The following is a 19,734-nucleotide window of genomic DNA, read 5'->3' on the forward strand; positions in this document are numbered from 1 at the left end:
TAAGTAGGTAACCAGAAAATAAAACCAGAATTATTTCATCAGGCGAGGAAACAATAGTGTCTGTGAAACAATGAATGACTCTCAAGAGCACCCTCCCTCACTTCCAGAGCACGGAGCTGGCTCATCTCCCACGAGGGCAGAGATGCCATCCCACAGGCAGCCTGTTCTTACAGCAGCTCTTCCATCATCAGCACCAAAAGCGACGGGAGGAAAGCCAAGGTTAGAAGGAAACCAACAGAAATAAAGCAGCAGGAGAGCTGAAAGAAGACTGGCACATTTTAAAGCAAGCAGATTGATGATCTTTACGCAGGAAACCACAGAACCCACAGATCAGCCCTGGCAATAGCCAAAGGTCACCCCTGCTGCAGGCTGATGTGCCAAGTGATGCCCCAGGGGCTACTGCAGGTGCTGGAGAGCAGATGAAACAGCAGGGCCTGCAGGGTAAGCTTTAAGGTGAAAGACAGCAGGAGGTTCAGCTGGGAAAACTAAAGCTAAGAACATGCTTTCTGAAGTCAGGTCAAGAATAAATAAAGAAATAGAGAAACAGGAAATAAGAGCTCACTAAGCATTGATACCAAAGTGTCACAGGCAACAGATCTTCAATCCTCCTCATTAAGGCACCGAAAGAATGAAGCAGGAAGCCTTGGCCTTACCTTACCCTACAGCAAACCTCTCTTTAGCCATCCAGAAGCCCTTTTTAGAAAAAACAAACCAGAAACTGACACTGACAGCAGCCCAGCGGCAGCATCTTGAGGCTATACAAGTCAGCAGTATCCTAGAATAACATTAATTGGAATTAACTATCAGCTTCTGTACATATGTTAAACTTTGCAAATAAGCCCTTATGTAGACATGAAGTTCAAGCCTGGATTAGGGGAGAATTTGCAGCATAATATGTGACCATACTGCGAACTTTTTGAAGAGGGTAGGGAGGGTCTTTTCCAACCCGGTGATTCTACGACTCTATGAAAACAACCTAGAAGTGGTTCTGACAAGAATATGTATGTATTGAGGGGAAAAAGGGTCCTGTAAGTACACAGGATTATTTCTCTTGTATCTGTGTTGAAAAATCATTTCGACATCTTTACTGAGCTATCCTTCACTGAAATCCTCATCCAAATGAGAGCCCCAGAAATTCTATGTTACTCCACCTAGTGATACCCCAGTTAGCTCCAGTGGAGCCTCTGGTATTGAACCACCATTCAAACTCCTAATTGAAACGTGTCATTTAACAACCCTATAGCACATCCAGCAGTTCCAATACCAACTGCTTTAATTTTGAGGCTGACACAGGGAGCACGGCATGGAAATACAAGCGCTCAATTTTAAATTGGCTAAAATAAAGTTTATTTTACTGTTACAATATATAATCTCTTATCAACACGACTCACAAAGGGTTTACAAAATAATCTCATTTTCTGGTGCATTTTAAACACTACTTTTATACAAATGTTAAAGGTAAAATAGGAATTTGTAGCTAGAAATGTTTTTGTTACATATTTCAGAAGCATCACAAGAATTACTTCAAACAAGACTCTTCCCTTACGGTGTAATCTTCACAGACAAAACCGAATGTTTATCGTAAAGACCCAAGAAAGGATTCATGAAAGCTTTCTTTAAACAAAGGATACCAGATCTCTCAAGCTGACAGCGAGCAAGCGCATATGAGCTACCTTAAGTGCTCCAAAACACCTTACAAAGGAGTCTCCTCCCATTTTTCCCATACCAGAGAATAACACTAGCTTTCATTAGTCCCCACAGTGATGACCTAGTATGCAGCAATACCATAACATCCAAAGCTCTGGTTCTCAACGGTGCACAGGAAACCATGGAAATCTTAACGAGAATAAAATTTGAAGTACTACAGTTGTTACAAACCCTAGTATTTTAGTATGTTAAAGTTACCTAATGTCTTTTGTGAATCTGGTCGTAAGAGGCAAGTATTACATTACTGGGCCCTGGTCTCCACTACAATGCACTAACACAGATCAAAAAGAGTGGAAAAAGCTACCATTTTCACTGCTGCTAGAAAGATATGTGCTACAGTGAAAGGATTTATGGTCCTGCCAGTCAAGTCAGTTGACAAATACATGATTACTTTACATACAGCAAGCAGGTAGAAAGAGGTGCTGCTACTTTTTTTTTTTTCATGCATAGTTTAACCAGCTCACAGCCAGCTCATCTCCAGTAGCACCAGAGATGCATGATCCACCATTTGGTATAAGCTAAACTACCAGCAAATATATTTCCAGTGCAAATGAAATTGTCTTTCTTCAAGAAAAACAACTAAATTTAATGCTACTTCTCAAAAAACAATGCTTATGATGTGTCGTTTTCTACCTGTTTTGGTCTGCATTTCCCAAGTTCCCCTCCTCTCCACAAATCACATCCAAACACAGATGATCACAGTGCACTTTTTTTTTTAGGCAAATGACCATCTCCCCCCAGAATAAATTATACTGCCCATGATCATCCCTGAGAGCACTGCTCTAGCTAGACACTTAGGAAGTAAGCAATATCTCATAGCTTAGAGGAAATTAAAGGCTGTTCACCCCGTATGATCTTGTGGTTTTAGAATGTATAAAAAAAATGCAGCTACTCTGAGCATCTAAATTCCCTGAGCCAAGTGAAATTCGAAGACAGTAATTTGTAACACAAAGCACAGTAACATCGACAGCTGTACTTACAGAAGTGTACTTTTTTACAGTGGTAAAAGACGTTGCATTACAAGCGTACAGTAGTTAGTGGTGTGGTGGTTCGTTTTACTTGCTTCCTGTCACAGGAAATACAACAGCTGCCTTTGGTGCAGTGAAGAAGCTTGATGACTTGGTATTCTTTTGCCTTCCAATAGTCTTTCCATCTTTAATTTACAGATATTGGAGATAGCACCAGGCCGTAGTGCAGTACAAGTAAACCATCCTAGAGAGAAGAGAAAGCAACTGTATTATCACACCACACCACCTTCTCCACAAGGCATTGCCACCACCGCCTCGTGTGACAGTCACTGCCTGGCAGAACCTCAGCTTTGATCTCTCTTGTCATTTTATACCGTGTCCCTTCTGTATGCGAACAGAAGTTCTGATATCAAGGCAAAAATATATAATCTCCTCCCCTCTCTGAGATGGAAAAGGGTGTTTAAAAAAACCAAAGTAACACTTGATCCTTGTCTTTTATTTTTAAGTTATAATGGATTTATGTCATCTTCATACGACAGGCTCTTGTTTACAATTCACATTGCTTTTCACCCGATACTGTGGGACAGGAAAAAAACTTGATTAAGCAGTTCTAAAAGATGCTGCCAAAAGCTGTACTTGAAAAGCCTAGACTACTACCATACACTTATTAAGTAAAGAATACAAGAGATTAAAAACACCCAACTATTAGCTTATTAAGTTATTAAGGAGTAAAAGCCCATAAAAAATTACAGTGATTATGTTCCAGAAATAGAATCCCACACAACATATGTGATGTTACATTGCATTGGAAGAACTTCCAATGTAAATGCTGCCAAGGTATGGATTTTAAAATTAATGTCTTTGGCAAAAAGAAACTTATCTGCATTCTTAATATCACTTTTCTCAGCAAGAATAACTGCTGACATGAATGAACTTGCAAGTGAAACAGGCCATTCAGAAGGGCAGTTATTTGTTTCCCCTCACAGCGATTGTACCCATCTAAATAAATACACAAATGTCTATGCCTTTAAATGACCCTGCATTGCATAAGTAGCTACTGAAGTAGCTATTTTCTTAGCATGAAGGATCTCCCATGAAACTCAGGAATGGATAAATGAGAACAGCAGGTTTTCAAAGAGTGTTTCTGCATCCTGGTGAGAGCTGTCTGGGCATTCCAGACTCCAACACTGGTTTGGAAAGGCTGGAAGGTTATGATGTTACAAGATGCCCTTGGAACTTAATGTAATATCTATCAAACACTCCTCTGTACTTGTGGTCTCACCGGGCCATGACAGTCATGCTGTTCATTGAATTTCAGGTCTTGGTGAAAAAGAAACAACCCATTCCATTTTCAGATTTGACCTATGCAGGTAATTATCTAAAAACATTTCCTAAGGATTTTTAATTCTAGAAATGCATCCTCTGTTTCTGCAAAACAATATAATGTGACACTATAAAAATATGACAATGTCACAATTTTCAAAATTTTGTATTTATTTCAAAAAAAAGAAGCAACTGTGGTTATTTTTAACATTTCTACTCTAACTATTAGGCATCCTAGGAGGTTTTGTAACAAAATTAAGAAAATTAAGGATGAGCTTTCAAATTTCCTGGCAAAAATGGGTATGAAAGCTTAAGAATTCACAAAAAAGCAAAGATCTTCTGTTTACTTGCCCACTAAAGCAGGATTGTGAGAAACCATCCCTAGCATACTGATTTTGTAATAATGAAACTTGAAATATCACTGGAGAACATATCCCAAGATGACTGCTCTCTTTGTGGAGCTGCTGACTGGTACTTCACCACTGAAAATGAATCAAGACGACCCAATTCTGACAAGAAATAAAAAACACTAAACTCCAGCTAAGCAGATTCGTTTCTGACAAGCAACAAAACTGATGCAGGTTTTTTTGGAGTGCTTCCACAAAAGCATCTTTCATTTATGAAAAGATCTTTTACTAAGACGAAGTCTTAATGCACATACACATGACCCTGGACTGAGAAATAAATCACCCCCCTGCTATTTACTGAAGCTTTTAGGAAAGGATGCTTCCATCACTGTGCCAATTGCTTACATTTACTTACAATAAATTCATTATGTTAGAAGCAAGTTTGTTACCAATGCGAGCTTCCTCCTGGTTTCTATCCCTTGCACCCCAAATCAGGTTAGTTTACATTCTCATTTTTTTTTTCTTCATATTATTATATAAACAGCTAAGACATCAAGTATGACATTTATTCCCTTCAACCATGGAAAAAGAGGTGCTCAACACAAGCCTTGAAGACTTTTAATGTCTGCCAACACTGCAGCATGAGCCACATGTGTCTGCCTGACTGCAGAATCCCTCCTAGTTACTCAGATCAGGTACAGTTGACGCAGCATCCAAACCAGCTCAAAATCAGCTTTCCACTCCTTGCCCCTGACACAGATGCCCTCTCGTAGGGAAATCTAGATGTAAAGGATTGAGCGTGTGTGTGTGCATAAACAAGTCAAGAGGACTGAATCTGGTACTATTTAAGCCTTTCTGCCATCTGCTTAGATTGCTTTCCAAATAAGATAACAAAAACCTGTTTCTTCTCACTGTATTAGATTAAACATTAGCTTCTCAGACTTCCAAGTTTAGACTAATATACAGTTTACCATACATCGTGATTTTACATCTACTGTGCATCTACTGGCAGACGATATTATTGTTTTGTTGCACTTCAAAATGTTGTGACCCTTCCCATTACGAAGATGTTTCAAAAGATTCGCCAATGAAATCAAAATGCTCTCTCATTTGCAAAGCCAGCAGCACTTAAAGTTATTAACAAGAAATAGTTGGCTATACACTCATGTTGTGACCAGAACCAGTACAATATGCATCGAATGTACAAATTGCATTTGTTACTCTCTGTATCATTGATTTGTGCTTTTATAAGCATGTTTATTCCCCTGACCCAGTCCCAAGGCCAGCCTCATTTGGGATGCTTCAATCATCTGATTTCTTGCAGAGAGCCAATCACCGGGAAGGAAAATAAGGAATGTTAATTGAAAGAAAGGCTGGCATAATTTAGCACTGATACAACAGCAAATTGTTTCAGAATAGAAGAAAACCCCACCAAACCACACAACCCTCATATTCAGAGCATCAAACTGTCAAGAACACTCTTGGCACATGGCATATTCTTAACTCTATTTGCACTATAAAAAACATTTTGCATAAGTTAAGAGAGACTCTTCAAGTGACTTATTTGGATAAGTTGGTGCTACCTGATAGCTTCAGAAAGTAGTCTTTTAAAACAGAAAACCTGGAACAAAGCCCCACCTGCCACACGTACCTGTACTGCACTCTCTCCTATGGCTTGCCGGATTTCTCTCAGTGTCTGGTAGTGTTCTAGCAGGTGATCACCACATATTATGTCTACCTGTCAAAGAACACAAACACGGTCAAGTTCAACCTACCTTTGGACTAGCAAAACAGCACCTCAGCCCTTAAAGTGTGACTAGAAGAGTTAAATTCTAGCACGTTAGACACTAAAGCCGTCTCTACCTTTGTTGTCCAAATGTATTTAACGGACACATCGTTACTGCCTCGCACTCCAGGCCCTTGTGCTGGGGCTCACTTCTGGAACAGAGAGGACACTATTGCTACACTCGCAGTTTGGTGCATTCACTGAAAAAAGTTGTTCCGTAATAACTGTAATGGATTTAATGGGAATTTAGATCATGTATTAAAATGATCCCACAAACATCAAGACACTCATCAGTTGCAAAAGAGGATAATCTGGCTGTGTCACTGACAGAAAATGAGCTATTGCTACCCTTGTTCTTATCTTGAGTGCAAAAACAGGTGAATAAGTCTGCTCAATATGACTGTTTGGAAGAAGTGTTTTAACAGAAAAGAACAGCTCACTGTATGCCACTGTCAGTAATTACTTCACAAAGTCCTCCCTCCAAATGCAATCATTACTTCTGTGATACAAGTGAAGGGCACACTCAGCAATTCTAAGTAACATCCTCTGCTGCAGCTAACTACGTCAACAATGCCTGCAATGCCAGAGGAGGCACTTTCGTAAAGTAACAGCCCACAAAACCAGTAGTTTGGGGAGAAAGGAAAAAGAAATCATGAGGTTTTCTGAATTCCTTGCCTTGATTACTACAAGAAAAAGCTTCTTCATATAGTTACTATGAATTTACCATGCATAATGTAAATCCCGTCTCTAACATTTCAAATCAGAGCAGCTAACACAGCAGTGTTTCTCTTTGAACTGCACCTTGCTTGCAGTTTCCTTATGAGCAGTTTCTAGATATGGATATGACAGGGCTCTCATCTGTGAATTACAATGACAACACCTCAAAATTAAAGTTGAAAAGATTGACAACGAGCTGTCCCACAGCTTTCTGCAAGTAAAACCTCTTCGCACTGCCACTGCAGTAGTTGGGGAGCATACTGCAATATCATTACGTATTCTCTTAGACGGCCACTTTTCACTACAGGACACACTCTGAGCTTCAGCTATTCAGCTCCCCTGGATTTATGCTCTTCTGCATGCTAGTCCACCATCTCTCTCTTGTTCTCCGTGAAAAGATTTAGGAAGATTTATGCCTGGCAGACCGCGTTGTTCTGGGAATAAGGGACACAAGGATTCTACTCCTTAGAGGCTCAAAAAAGGGCTAATTTACTTCACTTCACCATCTGGGTAGTATGAGAACAATGTAGAATACTCCATTCATGTTAGGTTGAAACATAAAGTGCAGAAGACAAACTGCTTAGTATTACTCCTGCTTTTAGCTTGCAGGGGGAAGCCTAGTAAAGACTGATCTGGACAGAACATTAAATATTTATTAGATATTGACCCATATATACATACATGTATAGAATTAACATCAACATTTCATGTATTTAACACAGAATCTGAAAAAAAAAAAGAATTTTCTTCTTGAAAGCTGGTTATAGCTATTTCTGCTGTCTCCCCTGCCTTCCAGCCTCTACAGTTATTACTGCAGGGAGACAGATCTGCCAGCTTTGCTTTCCAGTGATATATGAATATAATTACTTTTGCTTTATAAGCTTATGTTTATGATTTTTGTACTAGCAGACACTAAAAACTCAATCCTGCTCCCACTAACACATACAGAAATACGTGCACATTTTATATATTCAAAAGAAACAGAAAATCTATTCAATTTGCCCAATACAGGATGCAAACAGACATAGTGACAACTGCTGACAACCTTTCTAAACAGAATTGAATGCTTGAAGATATCCCAGTATTGACACTGCTGCTGCAGTTTCAAACAGCAGTCATTAAAGATCCAGTGTCTTCTAATAAATTAAGCAGAGTTTTCACATTTACCATGTTAGAGTGCCCTGAATAGCAAATACCTAATCTTCTCATTCCAGCACCAAAGCCTGAATTTCTGCCTGGTAGCAATTATGCTAGGATTCATTCTGAAACAATTCCTTCCCCTCAAATAAATGACTGTTAATCTAAGAATTTTCGCTAGCCTCATTGTGAGGATACTTTTATCTGTTCAGACTATGAACCCAACACTACCTGAAAACTATAGAGACTCTCACTGAGAGAAAACGAGCAAATGAAAATACAGTACTTCCTCAGAATGAATAATTTATATCTGATTTGCCTTGTCACTACTGGAAAGGTAAGTGGCATGAATAACTACTCATTACTGAAGCACACAGCCATGCTGTACTGTCTCAGACAGTTACTGCTGTATGAAACTCCAAAGCCAGCACTTCATTTCCCTCATTTGCCTATTCACAGCACTATTGGCTCGATTTGCCAATAACTGCCTTTAAGAATTGTTTACACATTACAGAACTCCTGCACCTTCTGAACTGAATGGGTGCTAAAATGAATTGAAGAACGGAACACTGGTTTTGACATGCAGTTCCTATCAAAATGGTTGAGAAATATGAAGCTAAATTCTGTGCCATATTCTGCTTCTTTGTATTCTTATTTGGAGGCACATACCTACATTTGCATCCATACCTTTTATTTCCAAGCATCCATTCATAATATCATTCTTTCTGAGCCGTTGTTTGCTTCTTCAGCATTCAGCTGAATTTTACTGCTACTCAGCTCCTACTTCATTCTCTGCCTCCGTATCCTCCCATGCACACACACCTTCCTGTCTATATATTCAGGTTTATCTTCCAAACCAGAGTACCTCTTGGTTTCGAGTTTCATCTGCTGAAATCTTAAGTGGCACTTTAGAGATCCTATACAAAGTATCATAATGAAAATTTAAATGTGTCGCAAATGAGTTGGGAGAGATCTTCCTTGCAGATCACAATATTGTTTTATTTTTCAATCCTTCCTGCACTGAAAAAAACTAACGTTGTTTCCAGACTCTAATGAACTATGGGAAATGTCCTGCATGAAGCACAGGCATTCCATCAATCCCAGTGAACTTGTAAAGAGCCACTGCAAGTGGCATACCTGACAAGCAGGGTGAAGATCCATTTTTCTTCTCAGGAATTTCTCCACGTGTCCAATTGTTGCCTCTGCTGAAACACGTACAAACTTCTTTTCCAAAGGCTGCAAAGAATAAATGTAAGATTTCATGGCAATATACATTTTCAGCCATCATCCCTCCTAGCCCCAAACCCAAGCAAAAGCCCAGTAACAGAGGGAGACAGCTTACGCTTCTGGACATTTCTCTGATCTACTTCCAGCTTATTTTATAGGGAAAGGACTAAGAGTGTATAAAAATTCCAAGTTCAAAACTCTCGCTGCTTAAAACAACTTTTAAAAGCAATCAACTACTGACTTCAGTCTTACTTTACTATTGAAGTACTGGAAAATGATATTTGCTGTTAACTCTGCATAGACATCAGTATTACCACAGCATTTTAAGACCTTCTTCCCTGACAGGCATTTACTCATCAGAATCACATGAAACATTTTCTCAAGTTTCCTTATTTTCCCCAAATCAGGCTTGGGTACCAAACATGATTTGGATAATTAGACCATGACATTTTATAATGCAAGAAGCTTATGTCCTTTTAGTGTTCTAGACGTACTATGGTTTAGGCTGGAATCAACTTAATAGTCTATAAAATTCCAGAGTTAATTAAAATAAACTGCTATGCAGAACACAAGGGCAAGAGTAGTTTGAAATCTTTTTGTATCATTTCTGAATACTTTTACAGCAAGGGCTGCAATGACAAGACATCTGTTATGCCTCAAAAATTTTAATAGGTTTCTCTTCTATGGATAAAATTTAAAACAGCGAATCAGAGATATGGGCAGATAAGTGATGAGGCACAAAGGCAGAGCCGACAACTGCACTGAGTGATAAATGGATTACCTTTTGTGTCAATTAACTGGATTTTGATGTTGACTTCTGAACAGCTGTGACTTACTTATCCAGGCTCATTATATTATTTAAACTTGAAAGAGGGGTCAGAGGGTCACAGAATCCCTTGAATTCAACAATGAATTTATATACATATCCATGCTAACTGTGGTTTTGGACCAATAGTTTGATTTATTCATGTACTTGAGCTAGAAATGCCAGTTAGACTTGACCCGGCAATCATGCTGCTGCAAGCTTCATGATAATGAATATATACTCGCTGCATGTATAAATCAGAATTTGTGGACACAGACCTTGTAATCTGTTCCCTTCCCCCTCATCCCCACTTGAAAAAAAAAAAAAGAGAAAGGTTGAAAACCCTTTAGATGTGAAATTCAACATCTAGTTCAGAAAAATAAGACAGAGAAAAAAGTAATGGAAAGTAATGGAAGACAGCAATGCTAAAAATGGATCAGGATATGGCTTGTGAGAAGTGGATATGAAAGAGAATTTGGAAGGTTGATGAGTAAACCCCTTCATCACAAAGTGGAATTAAAAAAGCATGAAGATATAAAGCATTGCGAAGAACATAAGGATAGAAAGGAAGAAGTGTGAAGCATAGAGTTAACATACAGCACGGAGTCTGAAAATGCTGTAGAAAAATACTAGTTAAAAGTTGTGGTGTTTCTTATAACTTACACGTTGTACAGAAGTGCAAATAGGCACACAAGCTGAATAGTACTGTGGTCTATGGACAGTAGGATTAGTTGCAGCATGAACTATTTACTGTGAGTAATGGTGAGCAGCCTTACATCTTGAACATTCTCAAAATACTCAAGTTAAACTGAGCAGAAGTATTTATGGCTTAAAAGGGAAAAAAACCCAAAACATTTACACAGACAAAAAAAATCCCTTTCCTGAAACACAAACACTCCTTAAGGATGTTTGAGCCAAGTACCTTTTTTTAAAAGACAAAGCTACTTGTATTGGAACAGCATGTTCGAGAGCAGGTGTCTAACTCGAATTTTAATATTACAACATATAAGTTAATAAAATGGTTGAACAGTCATTCTTGTGTGGTCTAAAATGAACAGGATAAACAAAGCAAAGACAAGGGCAAATATGAGACAAGAAGGATGGGAGGTGATACAAGGGCAAGAAGATAAAAAAAATAACGTGAAACGTAAGGAAAAAGAGAGTTAAGAATATTATGTAGGTGTTAGGGTGTAACAGATGATGAAAAATGACTGTGGACATTTTCAGGAACGTTGCCCCCCTTCTGCAGATTACTTTTGTTTTACAAAACTGTACTCACATTTCAACTTTGTGAAAATTCTTATTTTTGTATTTGGAAGTTTGAAATCGCCTCCTAAGCTCTGCCATTATAAATGTAATGGCTATTAAAAATAGTAAGAATAACTGTAATAAAATCTAAGAGTTCAGATTTGAACTTGAAAATATATTGACTAGAAATCAATTCAGCTGAAAACATTAAGGAAATCAGTAAAATGGTACAAATGGAACAATTAATAGGTGAGTTACTAATGTAATTTTTTCTTTGAAGTCTTCAACAGTAAAATGTTCCTGCCAACTGTACCAGTTAGGTTTCTCATATTCCATTATTCTGTGCCATTCCATCTTTTAAGTCCCACAATTCCAAAATGATGAAGGATTAAGTGCACCATATGCTGAGCAATTTTAGACTACATCTCCTTCTTGCCCTTGCATAGAGTCTCGTTTTCTAAATGTTTAGCCAAACTAGTGGAATGACACACTCTGAACATCTTGAACTACAGCATATGAATCATGAAGGCAGCAAACAACCTGAAGTTCCTCTATGAATTTGTACCAAAGCAGCTTAGTAGGAAGATATGTATTGGAAGAAGACCCATATGCTTCAGCAAGGATTAGCAACGCTATTTCTTGTTTAGCCAGCAAGCTGCCACACAGACAAGACACAGTTACTGAAGGGATGCAGAAAAGAATAAGCTTTCTGCTGGCTAGGGAGGTGTTTTGGGCCATCCAGACAATTCTCTATTTTTTTTTTTTTTGTTAAATGTTTAGGCACATCACAGTTTATGTACTATTGTTACACCTCAGGCTACACGTCCTCTGAATAACCCACGCAAGCTTTCGACTACAATTGAGAACGTTCTTCAAAACCCAGCATTTTAGACAATGTCTATACCTTTGTTTAGGATTCCAATAAAAGCCATAGCAGTGCACCTTTTGGAGAGAGATATGCAAGAATAACAAGCTAGAATCACCTAGGTAAGGTTTCAACAGCATCATTCCCATTCTCCTGCCAAAACTTTCATTATTTCCTATTCTGTGATGCTATACAATAGGCTTGAAAGTACACTGTCATCCAGGGTTGGTTATTACTATGCTGATGAAAGTTCAGGCTGCACTCAGTGTAAGAAAAACAAACTAAAATACATTAAGGTTATACAGATTTCTGAAGTAAATCGTAAGAAAAGTTCAAATCGCATCTGCACCTTAAAATTCCCTGTGCCTTCGTTAGCTCTGAAAAACAAGAGAAGAGTAAACAGAGTCAATATTGCTATGGTTAACAGTTATCAACATCCTACAGCTTTAGTGAGTGTGTGTAAAAATTTGGTGTAATATTATAATCTAATGGAGTTTAATGAAAGAAAGCGCCAAATTTAAAAAATAAGCTTGATATGCTAGACTATTAACTCATTGTCACTATTTTGCCCTCCTGTATTCTGAAAACAACTCAAGTGTTTGGGCTGGATATTTCCCCCATAATCCATGGCTAAAGGTGTCGCCTGATACAAAAACTTTAGTATAACTCATTAAGTCTGGGAAACTGTCTAGAAAACTTAAGACTAGGCCACATTATCACCCCCACCTATAACATTAGGCGAACGCTACACTCGCTGCCCAGGTTGTAGCTGCAGTCCCTGAGTTAGAAGAGCAAGTCCAGCACAATCAGTGTTACCGGTACTGCCACCTACAGGGACTAAGGAAACATAAGAGTTGTTTCATCATTCAGTTTAGTAATGATAGGCTACTCTGTCAAAAATAAAATGAACACATGGAAGTTTTAACACTACACTTTTCAGGAAGATATTTTCATAGGAAGACACGCATTTAATTATCTGCACCATCTAGTTACAACACAGCTGGCTGTCACTCTTGCACTGCAAGTTAAGCCCAGCTCCCCATCTGCTGTCTGAGGTGGAGGAAACGCGCATTCAATGAAAACTGTGAGCTGGTAACAGTCTGAAACACACAAGCAGCACTCTCACAGCAGTCACTCACTCTTACATTTGCTCACAACTCACCCTATGAACTCCAGAAGTATGGAGATGTCAAGTTCTGGTGGGATCCGGAACATGGAGCCCAGAACTTTTCGAGGTCTTCCTCTGCTTGCTGGAACTGGCTGTGGGACAGCTAAAATATTCAAATAGCCAGAATGCAAACACAACTTGAAATAAAAGCAGCATAAGGTGCTAACATGCGCCAAGCAAAATGGACGACTTCACAAGGAAAAAGTGCCCATGCAATTCATCCTATTTTTTTTTACTAAATCAGTTCTCCACACATTTCATGCTGTATATCTGAACTCACACTTCACTAGCTTTCAGCGTGGCATCTCTCCAAAAAGCTGTTTATTTGATAGTAAGACAAAATTAAATAATCCCTCATCTGTCAGACTTTAAACTTCTTATTTTTACTCATTTGTAAAACTAATTATTTATAAAGGGTCAGAAAACAAAGTTAATGCACATTTTACATATATTTCCTGACTGTAGGCAAAACACAATCAGTTTTTAAAAAAATCCAACCACGATCTCAGTTTAAGTGCTACCAGTTCCATCTTCTATTTTTGCAATTTGAAAACTGCAACAAGTCACAGTAATCAGACAACCAAGAATCCCGTGTTTCCAATACTACATATCTTCTTCAGTTGTGAGCTAGTATTTCTAGGAAAGCCCTTAAGAATAAATGGTACAGTAAATATTTCCTTAACAGTGTCCTCTAAAGTGATTACAGCTCACCTGGTTTGGGCACTTCTAATCCTCTTTCTTTATAGAAGTCATGCATTTGCTTTTTCTCTCCTGAAAAAGAAAAACAAACCAGAATACAGAAGCAATTGGAATGGTAGTTCAGATGTTGAGAATATCCATAAAATTTCCAATGGTCAAAGCAGGGAATGCCACCCAAGTTCCCACAGACCTTCAACACTGCTGGTATTCCATACGAGGCTGGGACACTTTAGATACCCAAATTAAGAGATAGTAAAAACTGAGAAGAAATCAGAGAAACTGGCCATAAATCATACTGAAACGGCAGCAAAAAACTAGTATTCCTCTGGCTGTCCTGAGTCTATTTTTATACCATCTGTAGTCCATACATATCCTTTAAACGTGTATTTCACTCAGTGAGAAGTGGACTGTGGAGATTCATTGGCTCCCCAAGTTCAAGGTAAATGTGTGACAGTGACTACAACTAAAATCAGAAAAGTAAACATGGCAGCGAGGAAAAAATAAAAGCATTTGAGAGAATCAGTCTCTTAGGAACATTTTTTCAACTAGGCAAGTGAACTTAGAACGATATTTTCTGCACTTCTACAAAAATAGAAGGCGTGACTATGCAATATTACCTGGATACAGCAACACCTGTGTTTCATGAGACGGGGTACAAATCACTATCTGTATCAGCATTTAGCAGCCAGAAAGATGCCAGTTGGCATAGCTAATTCATTAGGATTTATAATCAAATGTTACAAAACTATTTTAAAGAACCCAGAGTAGAAACAGGGCTTTGAATGACTGTTTCTATTCAGTCTTCTCAGCCTCCAAATGGTAATAAAATAAAGGGACTTACTTTCCTCCAAATTGACAACCAATTTATAGACTATGTCTTGCAGTTGCCGGTCCAGTCTATAAAAGAGAAAAAAAAAAAAAAGATTGTAACAGAGACATCGAATACAATGCTGAAATACGACATACATAAAAAGAACAGTCACAGAGCAGCAGGTCTGTATCTGTCTAAATTCACATCTTGACAGCAGAACTCCAACAGAAAGAGCCATGCAAAATTAAAAGCACCACCCTTCAAGAATTCATGAACAGCTCAAGGAACTAACACTCAATTTTCAGAGTTAATAAATAGATGATGCCAACAAAGCTTTGTCTAAAACAGAATTGTAGCAAATAGTTAAGATCTTGTAACACCTGTGACACCAAGCAAATGCACAGAAGTACCCAAGGTGGGGGTAGCAAGCCCTAGAAAGGGATTCAAATTAGATAAAGCAAGCAATTGAGTACTTTTGTCTTCACTATTGAGATGAAGCTAACGTAAGCAAATAACATGTTGCCTTTCTCCTAACTGTTCTTTCATTTGAAATAGGAAAGCACTACACGTCTGCAATGTAAAGCATTTAAAAACAAGCAGCAAAACTTGAAAAAAAATTGTATCTGTAAAAATGACATGAAGTCATTACCTGATATTATAAAGAGGTTGTGTCTGATGTACAACGATATTGCATTTTGGACATCTGTTGCTATAGTAGAAATGTCTCACTATGCAGCTTTTGCAAACTACAAAGGAAACAAAACCCATAAAAGTCATATATCAATTACATGATACTATCTGTTTAAACAAGAGAAGCAATTACACTCAGACTTCTCAAATAAAGTTAATTAGTCAAAACAAAGCAAGTTTTTCAACTTTCAGACTCAAGTACACAGCAGCTCTCTGCTCGTACAGGATACAACACTCCTGAATGCTCAGTTATTCCTAAGAATAATTAATCTCACTGATGCAAAGCTAGGTGTTCAGTGTTGTTAACTGTTACCCAGAACACGAGCAGAGCTAAGACAACAATATACAGACTGCTGCATATAAAACATTTGCTGAAAAGCACCCTACAAAGAGTTTCAGTAGAAGAATCAAACCAAGATATTACAATACTGGCACTGCATTCTACTTTGCACTGTAATGTTGAAGTTTAGAGGGAAAGCTAATGAGTGGAAACATCTAGAATAATTAACTTGCTATCAAATCAGCTCCACATCAGCCTGAACACACAGAACGTTTCCACAAAATTTATGAGGAAACTAAGAGATCATCACAGTTACACTTGCAACATTATGCTGTCCTCACTAACAGTTGTGCATTTTCCTAAACTACAAACTATGCTGAAATATTAAAGGGCATACATCAAACCAGCAAGCGGTGCCCCACAAAAGAAAAAAAAAAAGAGAGGAAGGGGGAAAGAGAGGAGAAAAAAGAGAAGTTTTCCTTCTCTGCGGTGTTAGCAGTTGGAAGGACTAGGAAGCAGATATTCTTGGATTCAGGTGGGAACATAGGTGTGCCTGAAGGAGTCAGCTTCACAAAAAGGGGTTTATTGACTTTGAGAGAAAAATAGTTCTGTTAGAAATGGAAATACTGTTAATACAAGCACTGAAGGGAAAAATAACAAGCCAGGAAAAAGGAAACCAGTTTTTCATTACCCATGTACTTCTATTCATCAGCTTATAGACTAACTGTTCCTGGATACTTAAAACTGTTTCTGTATCTGAACTGGTACTTCCACACAGCTGCTTACTGAGTTCTGTGAACGCACAAACCCTTACCAGAAATAGTTACTAGTCCACCACAACCAGGGCAACTCAACATTATCCTCTCAGGTACATGCTCAAATTCCTAGAGTCTAAAGAAAATACGTAGTAGCTCTCGTTTTGTTTTACTTGAGTTTTATTTTTCTCTACATCTTCTTTGCGCTCAACCTGGAAAACTAAGCTGACTTCATGACTGATTTACACAATGATTTCCTGATGCTTAAAATATCCACAACTACATTTTCCTTTAAGGAACAGAATAAACACAACACACATTCATCTCAAACAGGGAATTAGCTTTCTGAAGCCAGAACACCCCAACAGCCAATTTTTGTTTGAATTTGAAGCTAAACTAAAGAGTGACAATGCTGATACTTACAGGTGTGCAGACATTCTGTAATAGTTGTAGCATCAATAAAGTAACCTTTGCAGATGGAACACAGGATGTAAGGGGTCAACTCTGAGAGGTTTATCATGCGCTACAAAGAAAGTTTACAAGAGTTAGAATATAGGGGCTAAGACATGTAATTTCCCAACTGCAGCTTTCAGAATATCACAGCCTTAAACCATGAAAAAAAAATATCTGGATTAACATGCTACAAAAATGAGTTTTCCTAAAAAAAAAATAATTTCAGTCATTCCTCACATACAGCTCTTTTCTAAAGGTTTTCATCTAGCCTTCTGAATTGACCTTTCAGTGAATGGCAATCCGATTTGTTTCATGAATCACATCTGACAAGCAAACTAAACACAGTCTTTTAGGAAAAAGCTTTTTGGATACACTCTTTAACAGAGGATCAAGTGACAAGCAAGCTTGAAGTGGATATTGGTAACAAATAATATCATCATTTAGAAAGCTCAGCAAGTTTGTTGGGGCCCTCAATCAAGGCACCCAGCCAGCGCTGCCTCTTGTGTCTCTACACAGCTACAAATTACACAAATACAAACTGAAGCAAAGACTGACATTTCACTGTTCTAAATTCTGTTTATGAAGTACATTTATCAGGAACTTGTACAAGTAGTTTCATGGCAGTTTTCTTGCCAGAAGTCTACTATTTCAGAAAACAATGGATTTCTTCTATAGCAACGATGAAAGATCTGTTCAGAAAAGGTAACATTAGATTTTTACATTCCATTTCTGTTGAGGAGATTTTAGATCAAAATGGGCATGGATATGTAGACGTGCACAACCCAGCTTTTACACCTCAATAAAGCTAGCCTTGCAAAAGAACTAGTTACTGTAGGAGACACATTGTCTTTAAGGTTTCTCTCTGTATCATTAGAAAGTTGCTCTGTCTTGTACTCCTCTCGTTTCTCAGGGGAAGCTTTCCTCGGTAGTCCTTGACTTGCTATTTTGCAGACCAGAGTGCTCACACAGCCGTTTCCCATGGGAAAGCACAATAATGTATGTGAACAATGATTGTTTACTGCTAAAGGAGAACTGACGAATTGGCTTGTAACACCATGGCTGCCTCTGCTAAAGAGAGGGATAAATGTGTTGTGAACTCTGAATAAAATGGCTTCACTAGATCATATTGGTCGTGTGATGTCCATATCCTCTGCACATTTCCTCTAGTCTTAAAGCCAGGCAAAAGGAAAGTATCCCTGCCCATGGCTAGGGGGTTGGAACTGGATCACAGAATCATAGAATCACCAGGTTGGAAGAGACCCACAGGATCATCTAGTCCAACCATTCCCATCAATCAATCACTAACCCATGTCCCTCAGCGCCTCGTCCATGCGCCCCTTAAACCCCTCCAGGGAAGGTGATTCCACCACTGATGATCTTTTAAGGTCCCTTCGAACCCAAACCATCCTGATTTCACTGGAGCGGGTCCCAGAGAAGGGCTATAAGGACGGTCTGAGGGCTGGAGCACCTCTGCTCTGAGAACAGGCTGAGAGAGTTGGGGTTGCTCAGCCTGGAGAAGGGAGGGCTCTGAGGAGATCTCACAGCGACCTTCCAGTACCCGAAGGGGCTACGTGAAAGCCGGGGAAGGACTTTTTACAGAGGCTCGTTCGCGAGTCCCCAGGGGCGAGGAAGCGGCGGCCCCGAGGGCCCTGAGAGCCCCGAGGCCTGCGGGGCCGCCCCCCCCCCTTCCCCAGCCGCACGCGCGCCGCGGGGCACGCCGGGAGCGGGGCCTGGCGCGCGCCCCGCCTCAGGGGGCGCCCCCTCTGCCCCCCCCCGCCCCTCACCTCCCGGTCCTCGTTCGAGTCGAGGTCCCCGTCATCCGTGCCGAACTGCGCCCCCGCGTCCCCCTCGGGATCCTCGTCCTCCTCCTCGTCCTCTTCCTCCATCTCTTCTTCCTCGTCGTCTTCCTCGTCGTCTTCGCCGCTGGACTCCGAGCGGCTCCGCTCGAACTCGAAGGGGGTGGAACGCGACCCCGAGCAACCGGGAGCACCCTCCATCTCCTGGTCCCCCTCGGCCGGCCCCGCGCCGGCCCCGTCCCCGCCAGGCAGCCCCGAGACCACGGAGCCGCCGCCGTCCACCTCCGCGTCCATGGCTCAGGGGGAGGGCGGGCACCGGGGGAGACGCGGGGCCAGCTGCCCGCGGGGCACGGTGGGAGCCGTAGGCCGGCAGCGCGGCCCGTAGCGCGCATGCGCGGCTCCGGCGCGGGGTATGCCGGGAGTCGTAGTTTTACTCGAGAAAACGCCGCGTCGCTGCGTATGCGGCGGCGCGGGGCATGCCGGGAGTTGTAGTCTCAAGATGAACGAAGGCGCTCCTCTCTGCGCGCGCGCCTGCGGGGCATGCCGGGACTTGTAGTTTTAGCTGGGGCAGGACAGGGACAACGCGCATGCGCAGTGGCTGCAAGGTCTCGCTGCTGCCGCAGCCGGCGGTTGCTTTGCTCGTGGACTTTTTCCACTCCTCGCTCCTCCAGCTAAGAATTAAGCGACTCGCTAACGAAGCACAGGAAAACGTTTAATTGATTAGGAAAGCGTGGCAGTCACAAGATACCGGTTTCATTCAAAATAAAAAGGTTTTAATTCTGAAATATGGTTTGGGACCTTAAAGGTCACCCAGTTCCACTCCGTGCCGCGGGCAGAGACACCTCCGACCGGATCAGGTTGCTCAAAGCCTCATCCAAGCTGTCCTCGCGCACCTCCAGATGGGGCAGCCACGACTTGTCCTCTTCCGCACTTAATTAGCGCCACTGCACCC

General features: G+C 40.3%; 1 protein-coding gene across 1 annotated transcript; it reads right to left on the reverse strand.

Annotated features, from left to right (window-relative positions):
* Positions 1-1,323: 1,323 nt before the first annotated feature.
* Positions 1,324-19,105, reverse strand: PCGF6 (polycomb group ring finger 6). The gene is made up of 10 exons (XM_069863305.1): positions 18,771-19,105; positions 16,957-17,056; positions 15,458-15,554; positions 14,839-14,894; positions 14,010-14,069; positions 13,293-13,401; positions 12,480-12,507; positions 9,123-9,221; positions 5,997-6,083; positions 1,324-2,919 (listed from the first exon to the last, which is right to left on the reverse strand). The coding sequence occupies exons 1-10, from the start codon at positions 19,074-19,076 to the stop codon at positions 2,863-2,865; spliced, it is 999 nt and encodes a 332-aa protein (XP_069719406.1). The 5' UTR covers positions 19,077-19,105; the 3' UTR covers positions 1,324-2,862.
* Between the last annotated feature and the right edge of the window lie 629 nt (positions 19,106-19,734).

This window comes from Phaenicophaeus curvirostris, chromosome 9, assembly GCF_032191515.1.
Source record: "Phaenicophaeus curvirostris isolate KB17595 chromosome 9, BPBGC_Pcur_1.0, whole genome shotgun sequence".
NCBI lineage: Eukaryota > Metazoa > Chordata > Aves > Cuculiformes > Cuculidae > Phaenicophaeus > Phaenicophaeus curvirostris.

Coding starts and splice junctions, on each gene's coding strand:
- PCGF6 (XM_069863305.1), bottom strand. CDS start 19,076: ATGGACGCGGAGGTGGACGGCGGCGGCTCCGTGGTCTCGGGGCTGCCT. Junction 17,057..18,770: donor ACTCGAACGAGGACCGGGAG/GTGAGGGGCGGG, acceptor CTTTCTTTGTAG/CGCATGATAAACCTCTCAGA. Junction 6,084..9,122: donor ATCTTCACCCTGCTTGTCAG/GTATGCCACTTG, acceptor GTTCTTTGACAG/GTAGACATAATATGTGGTGA.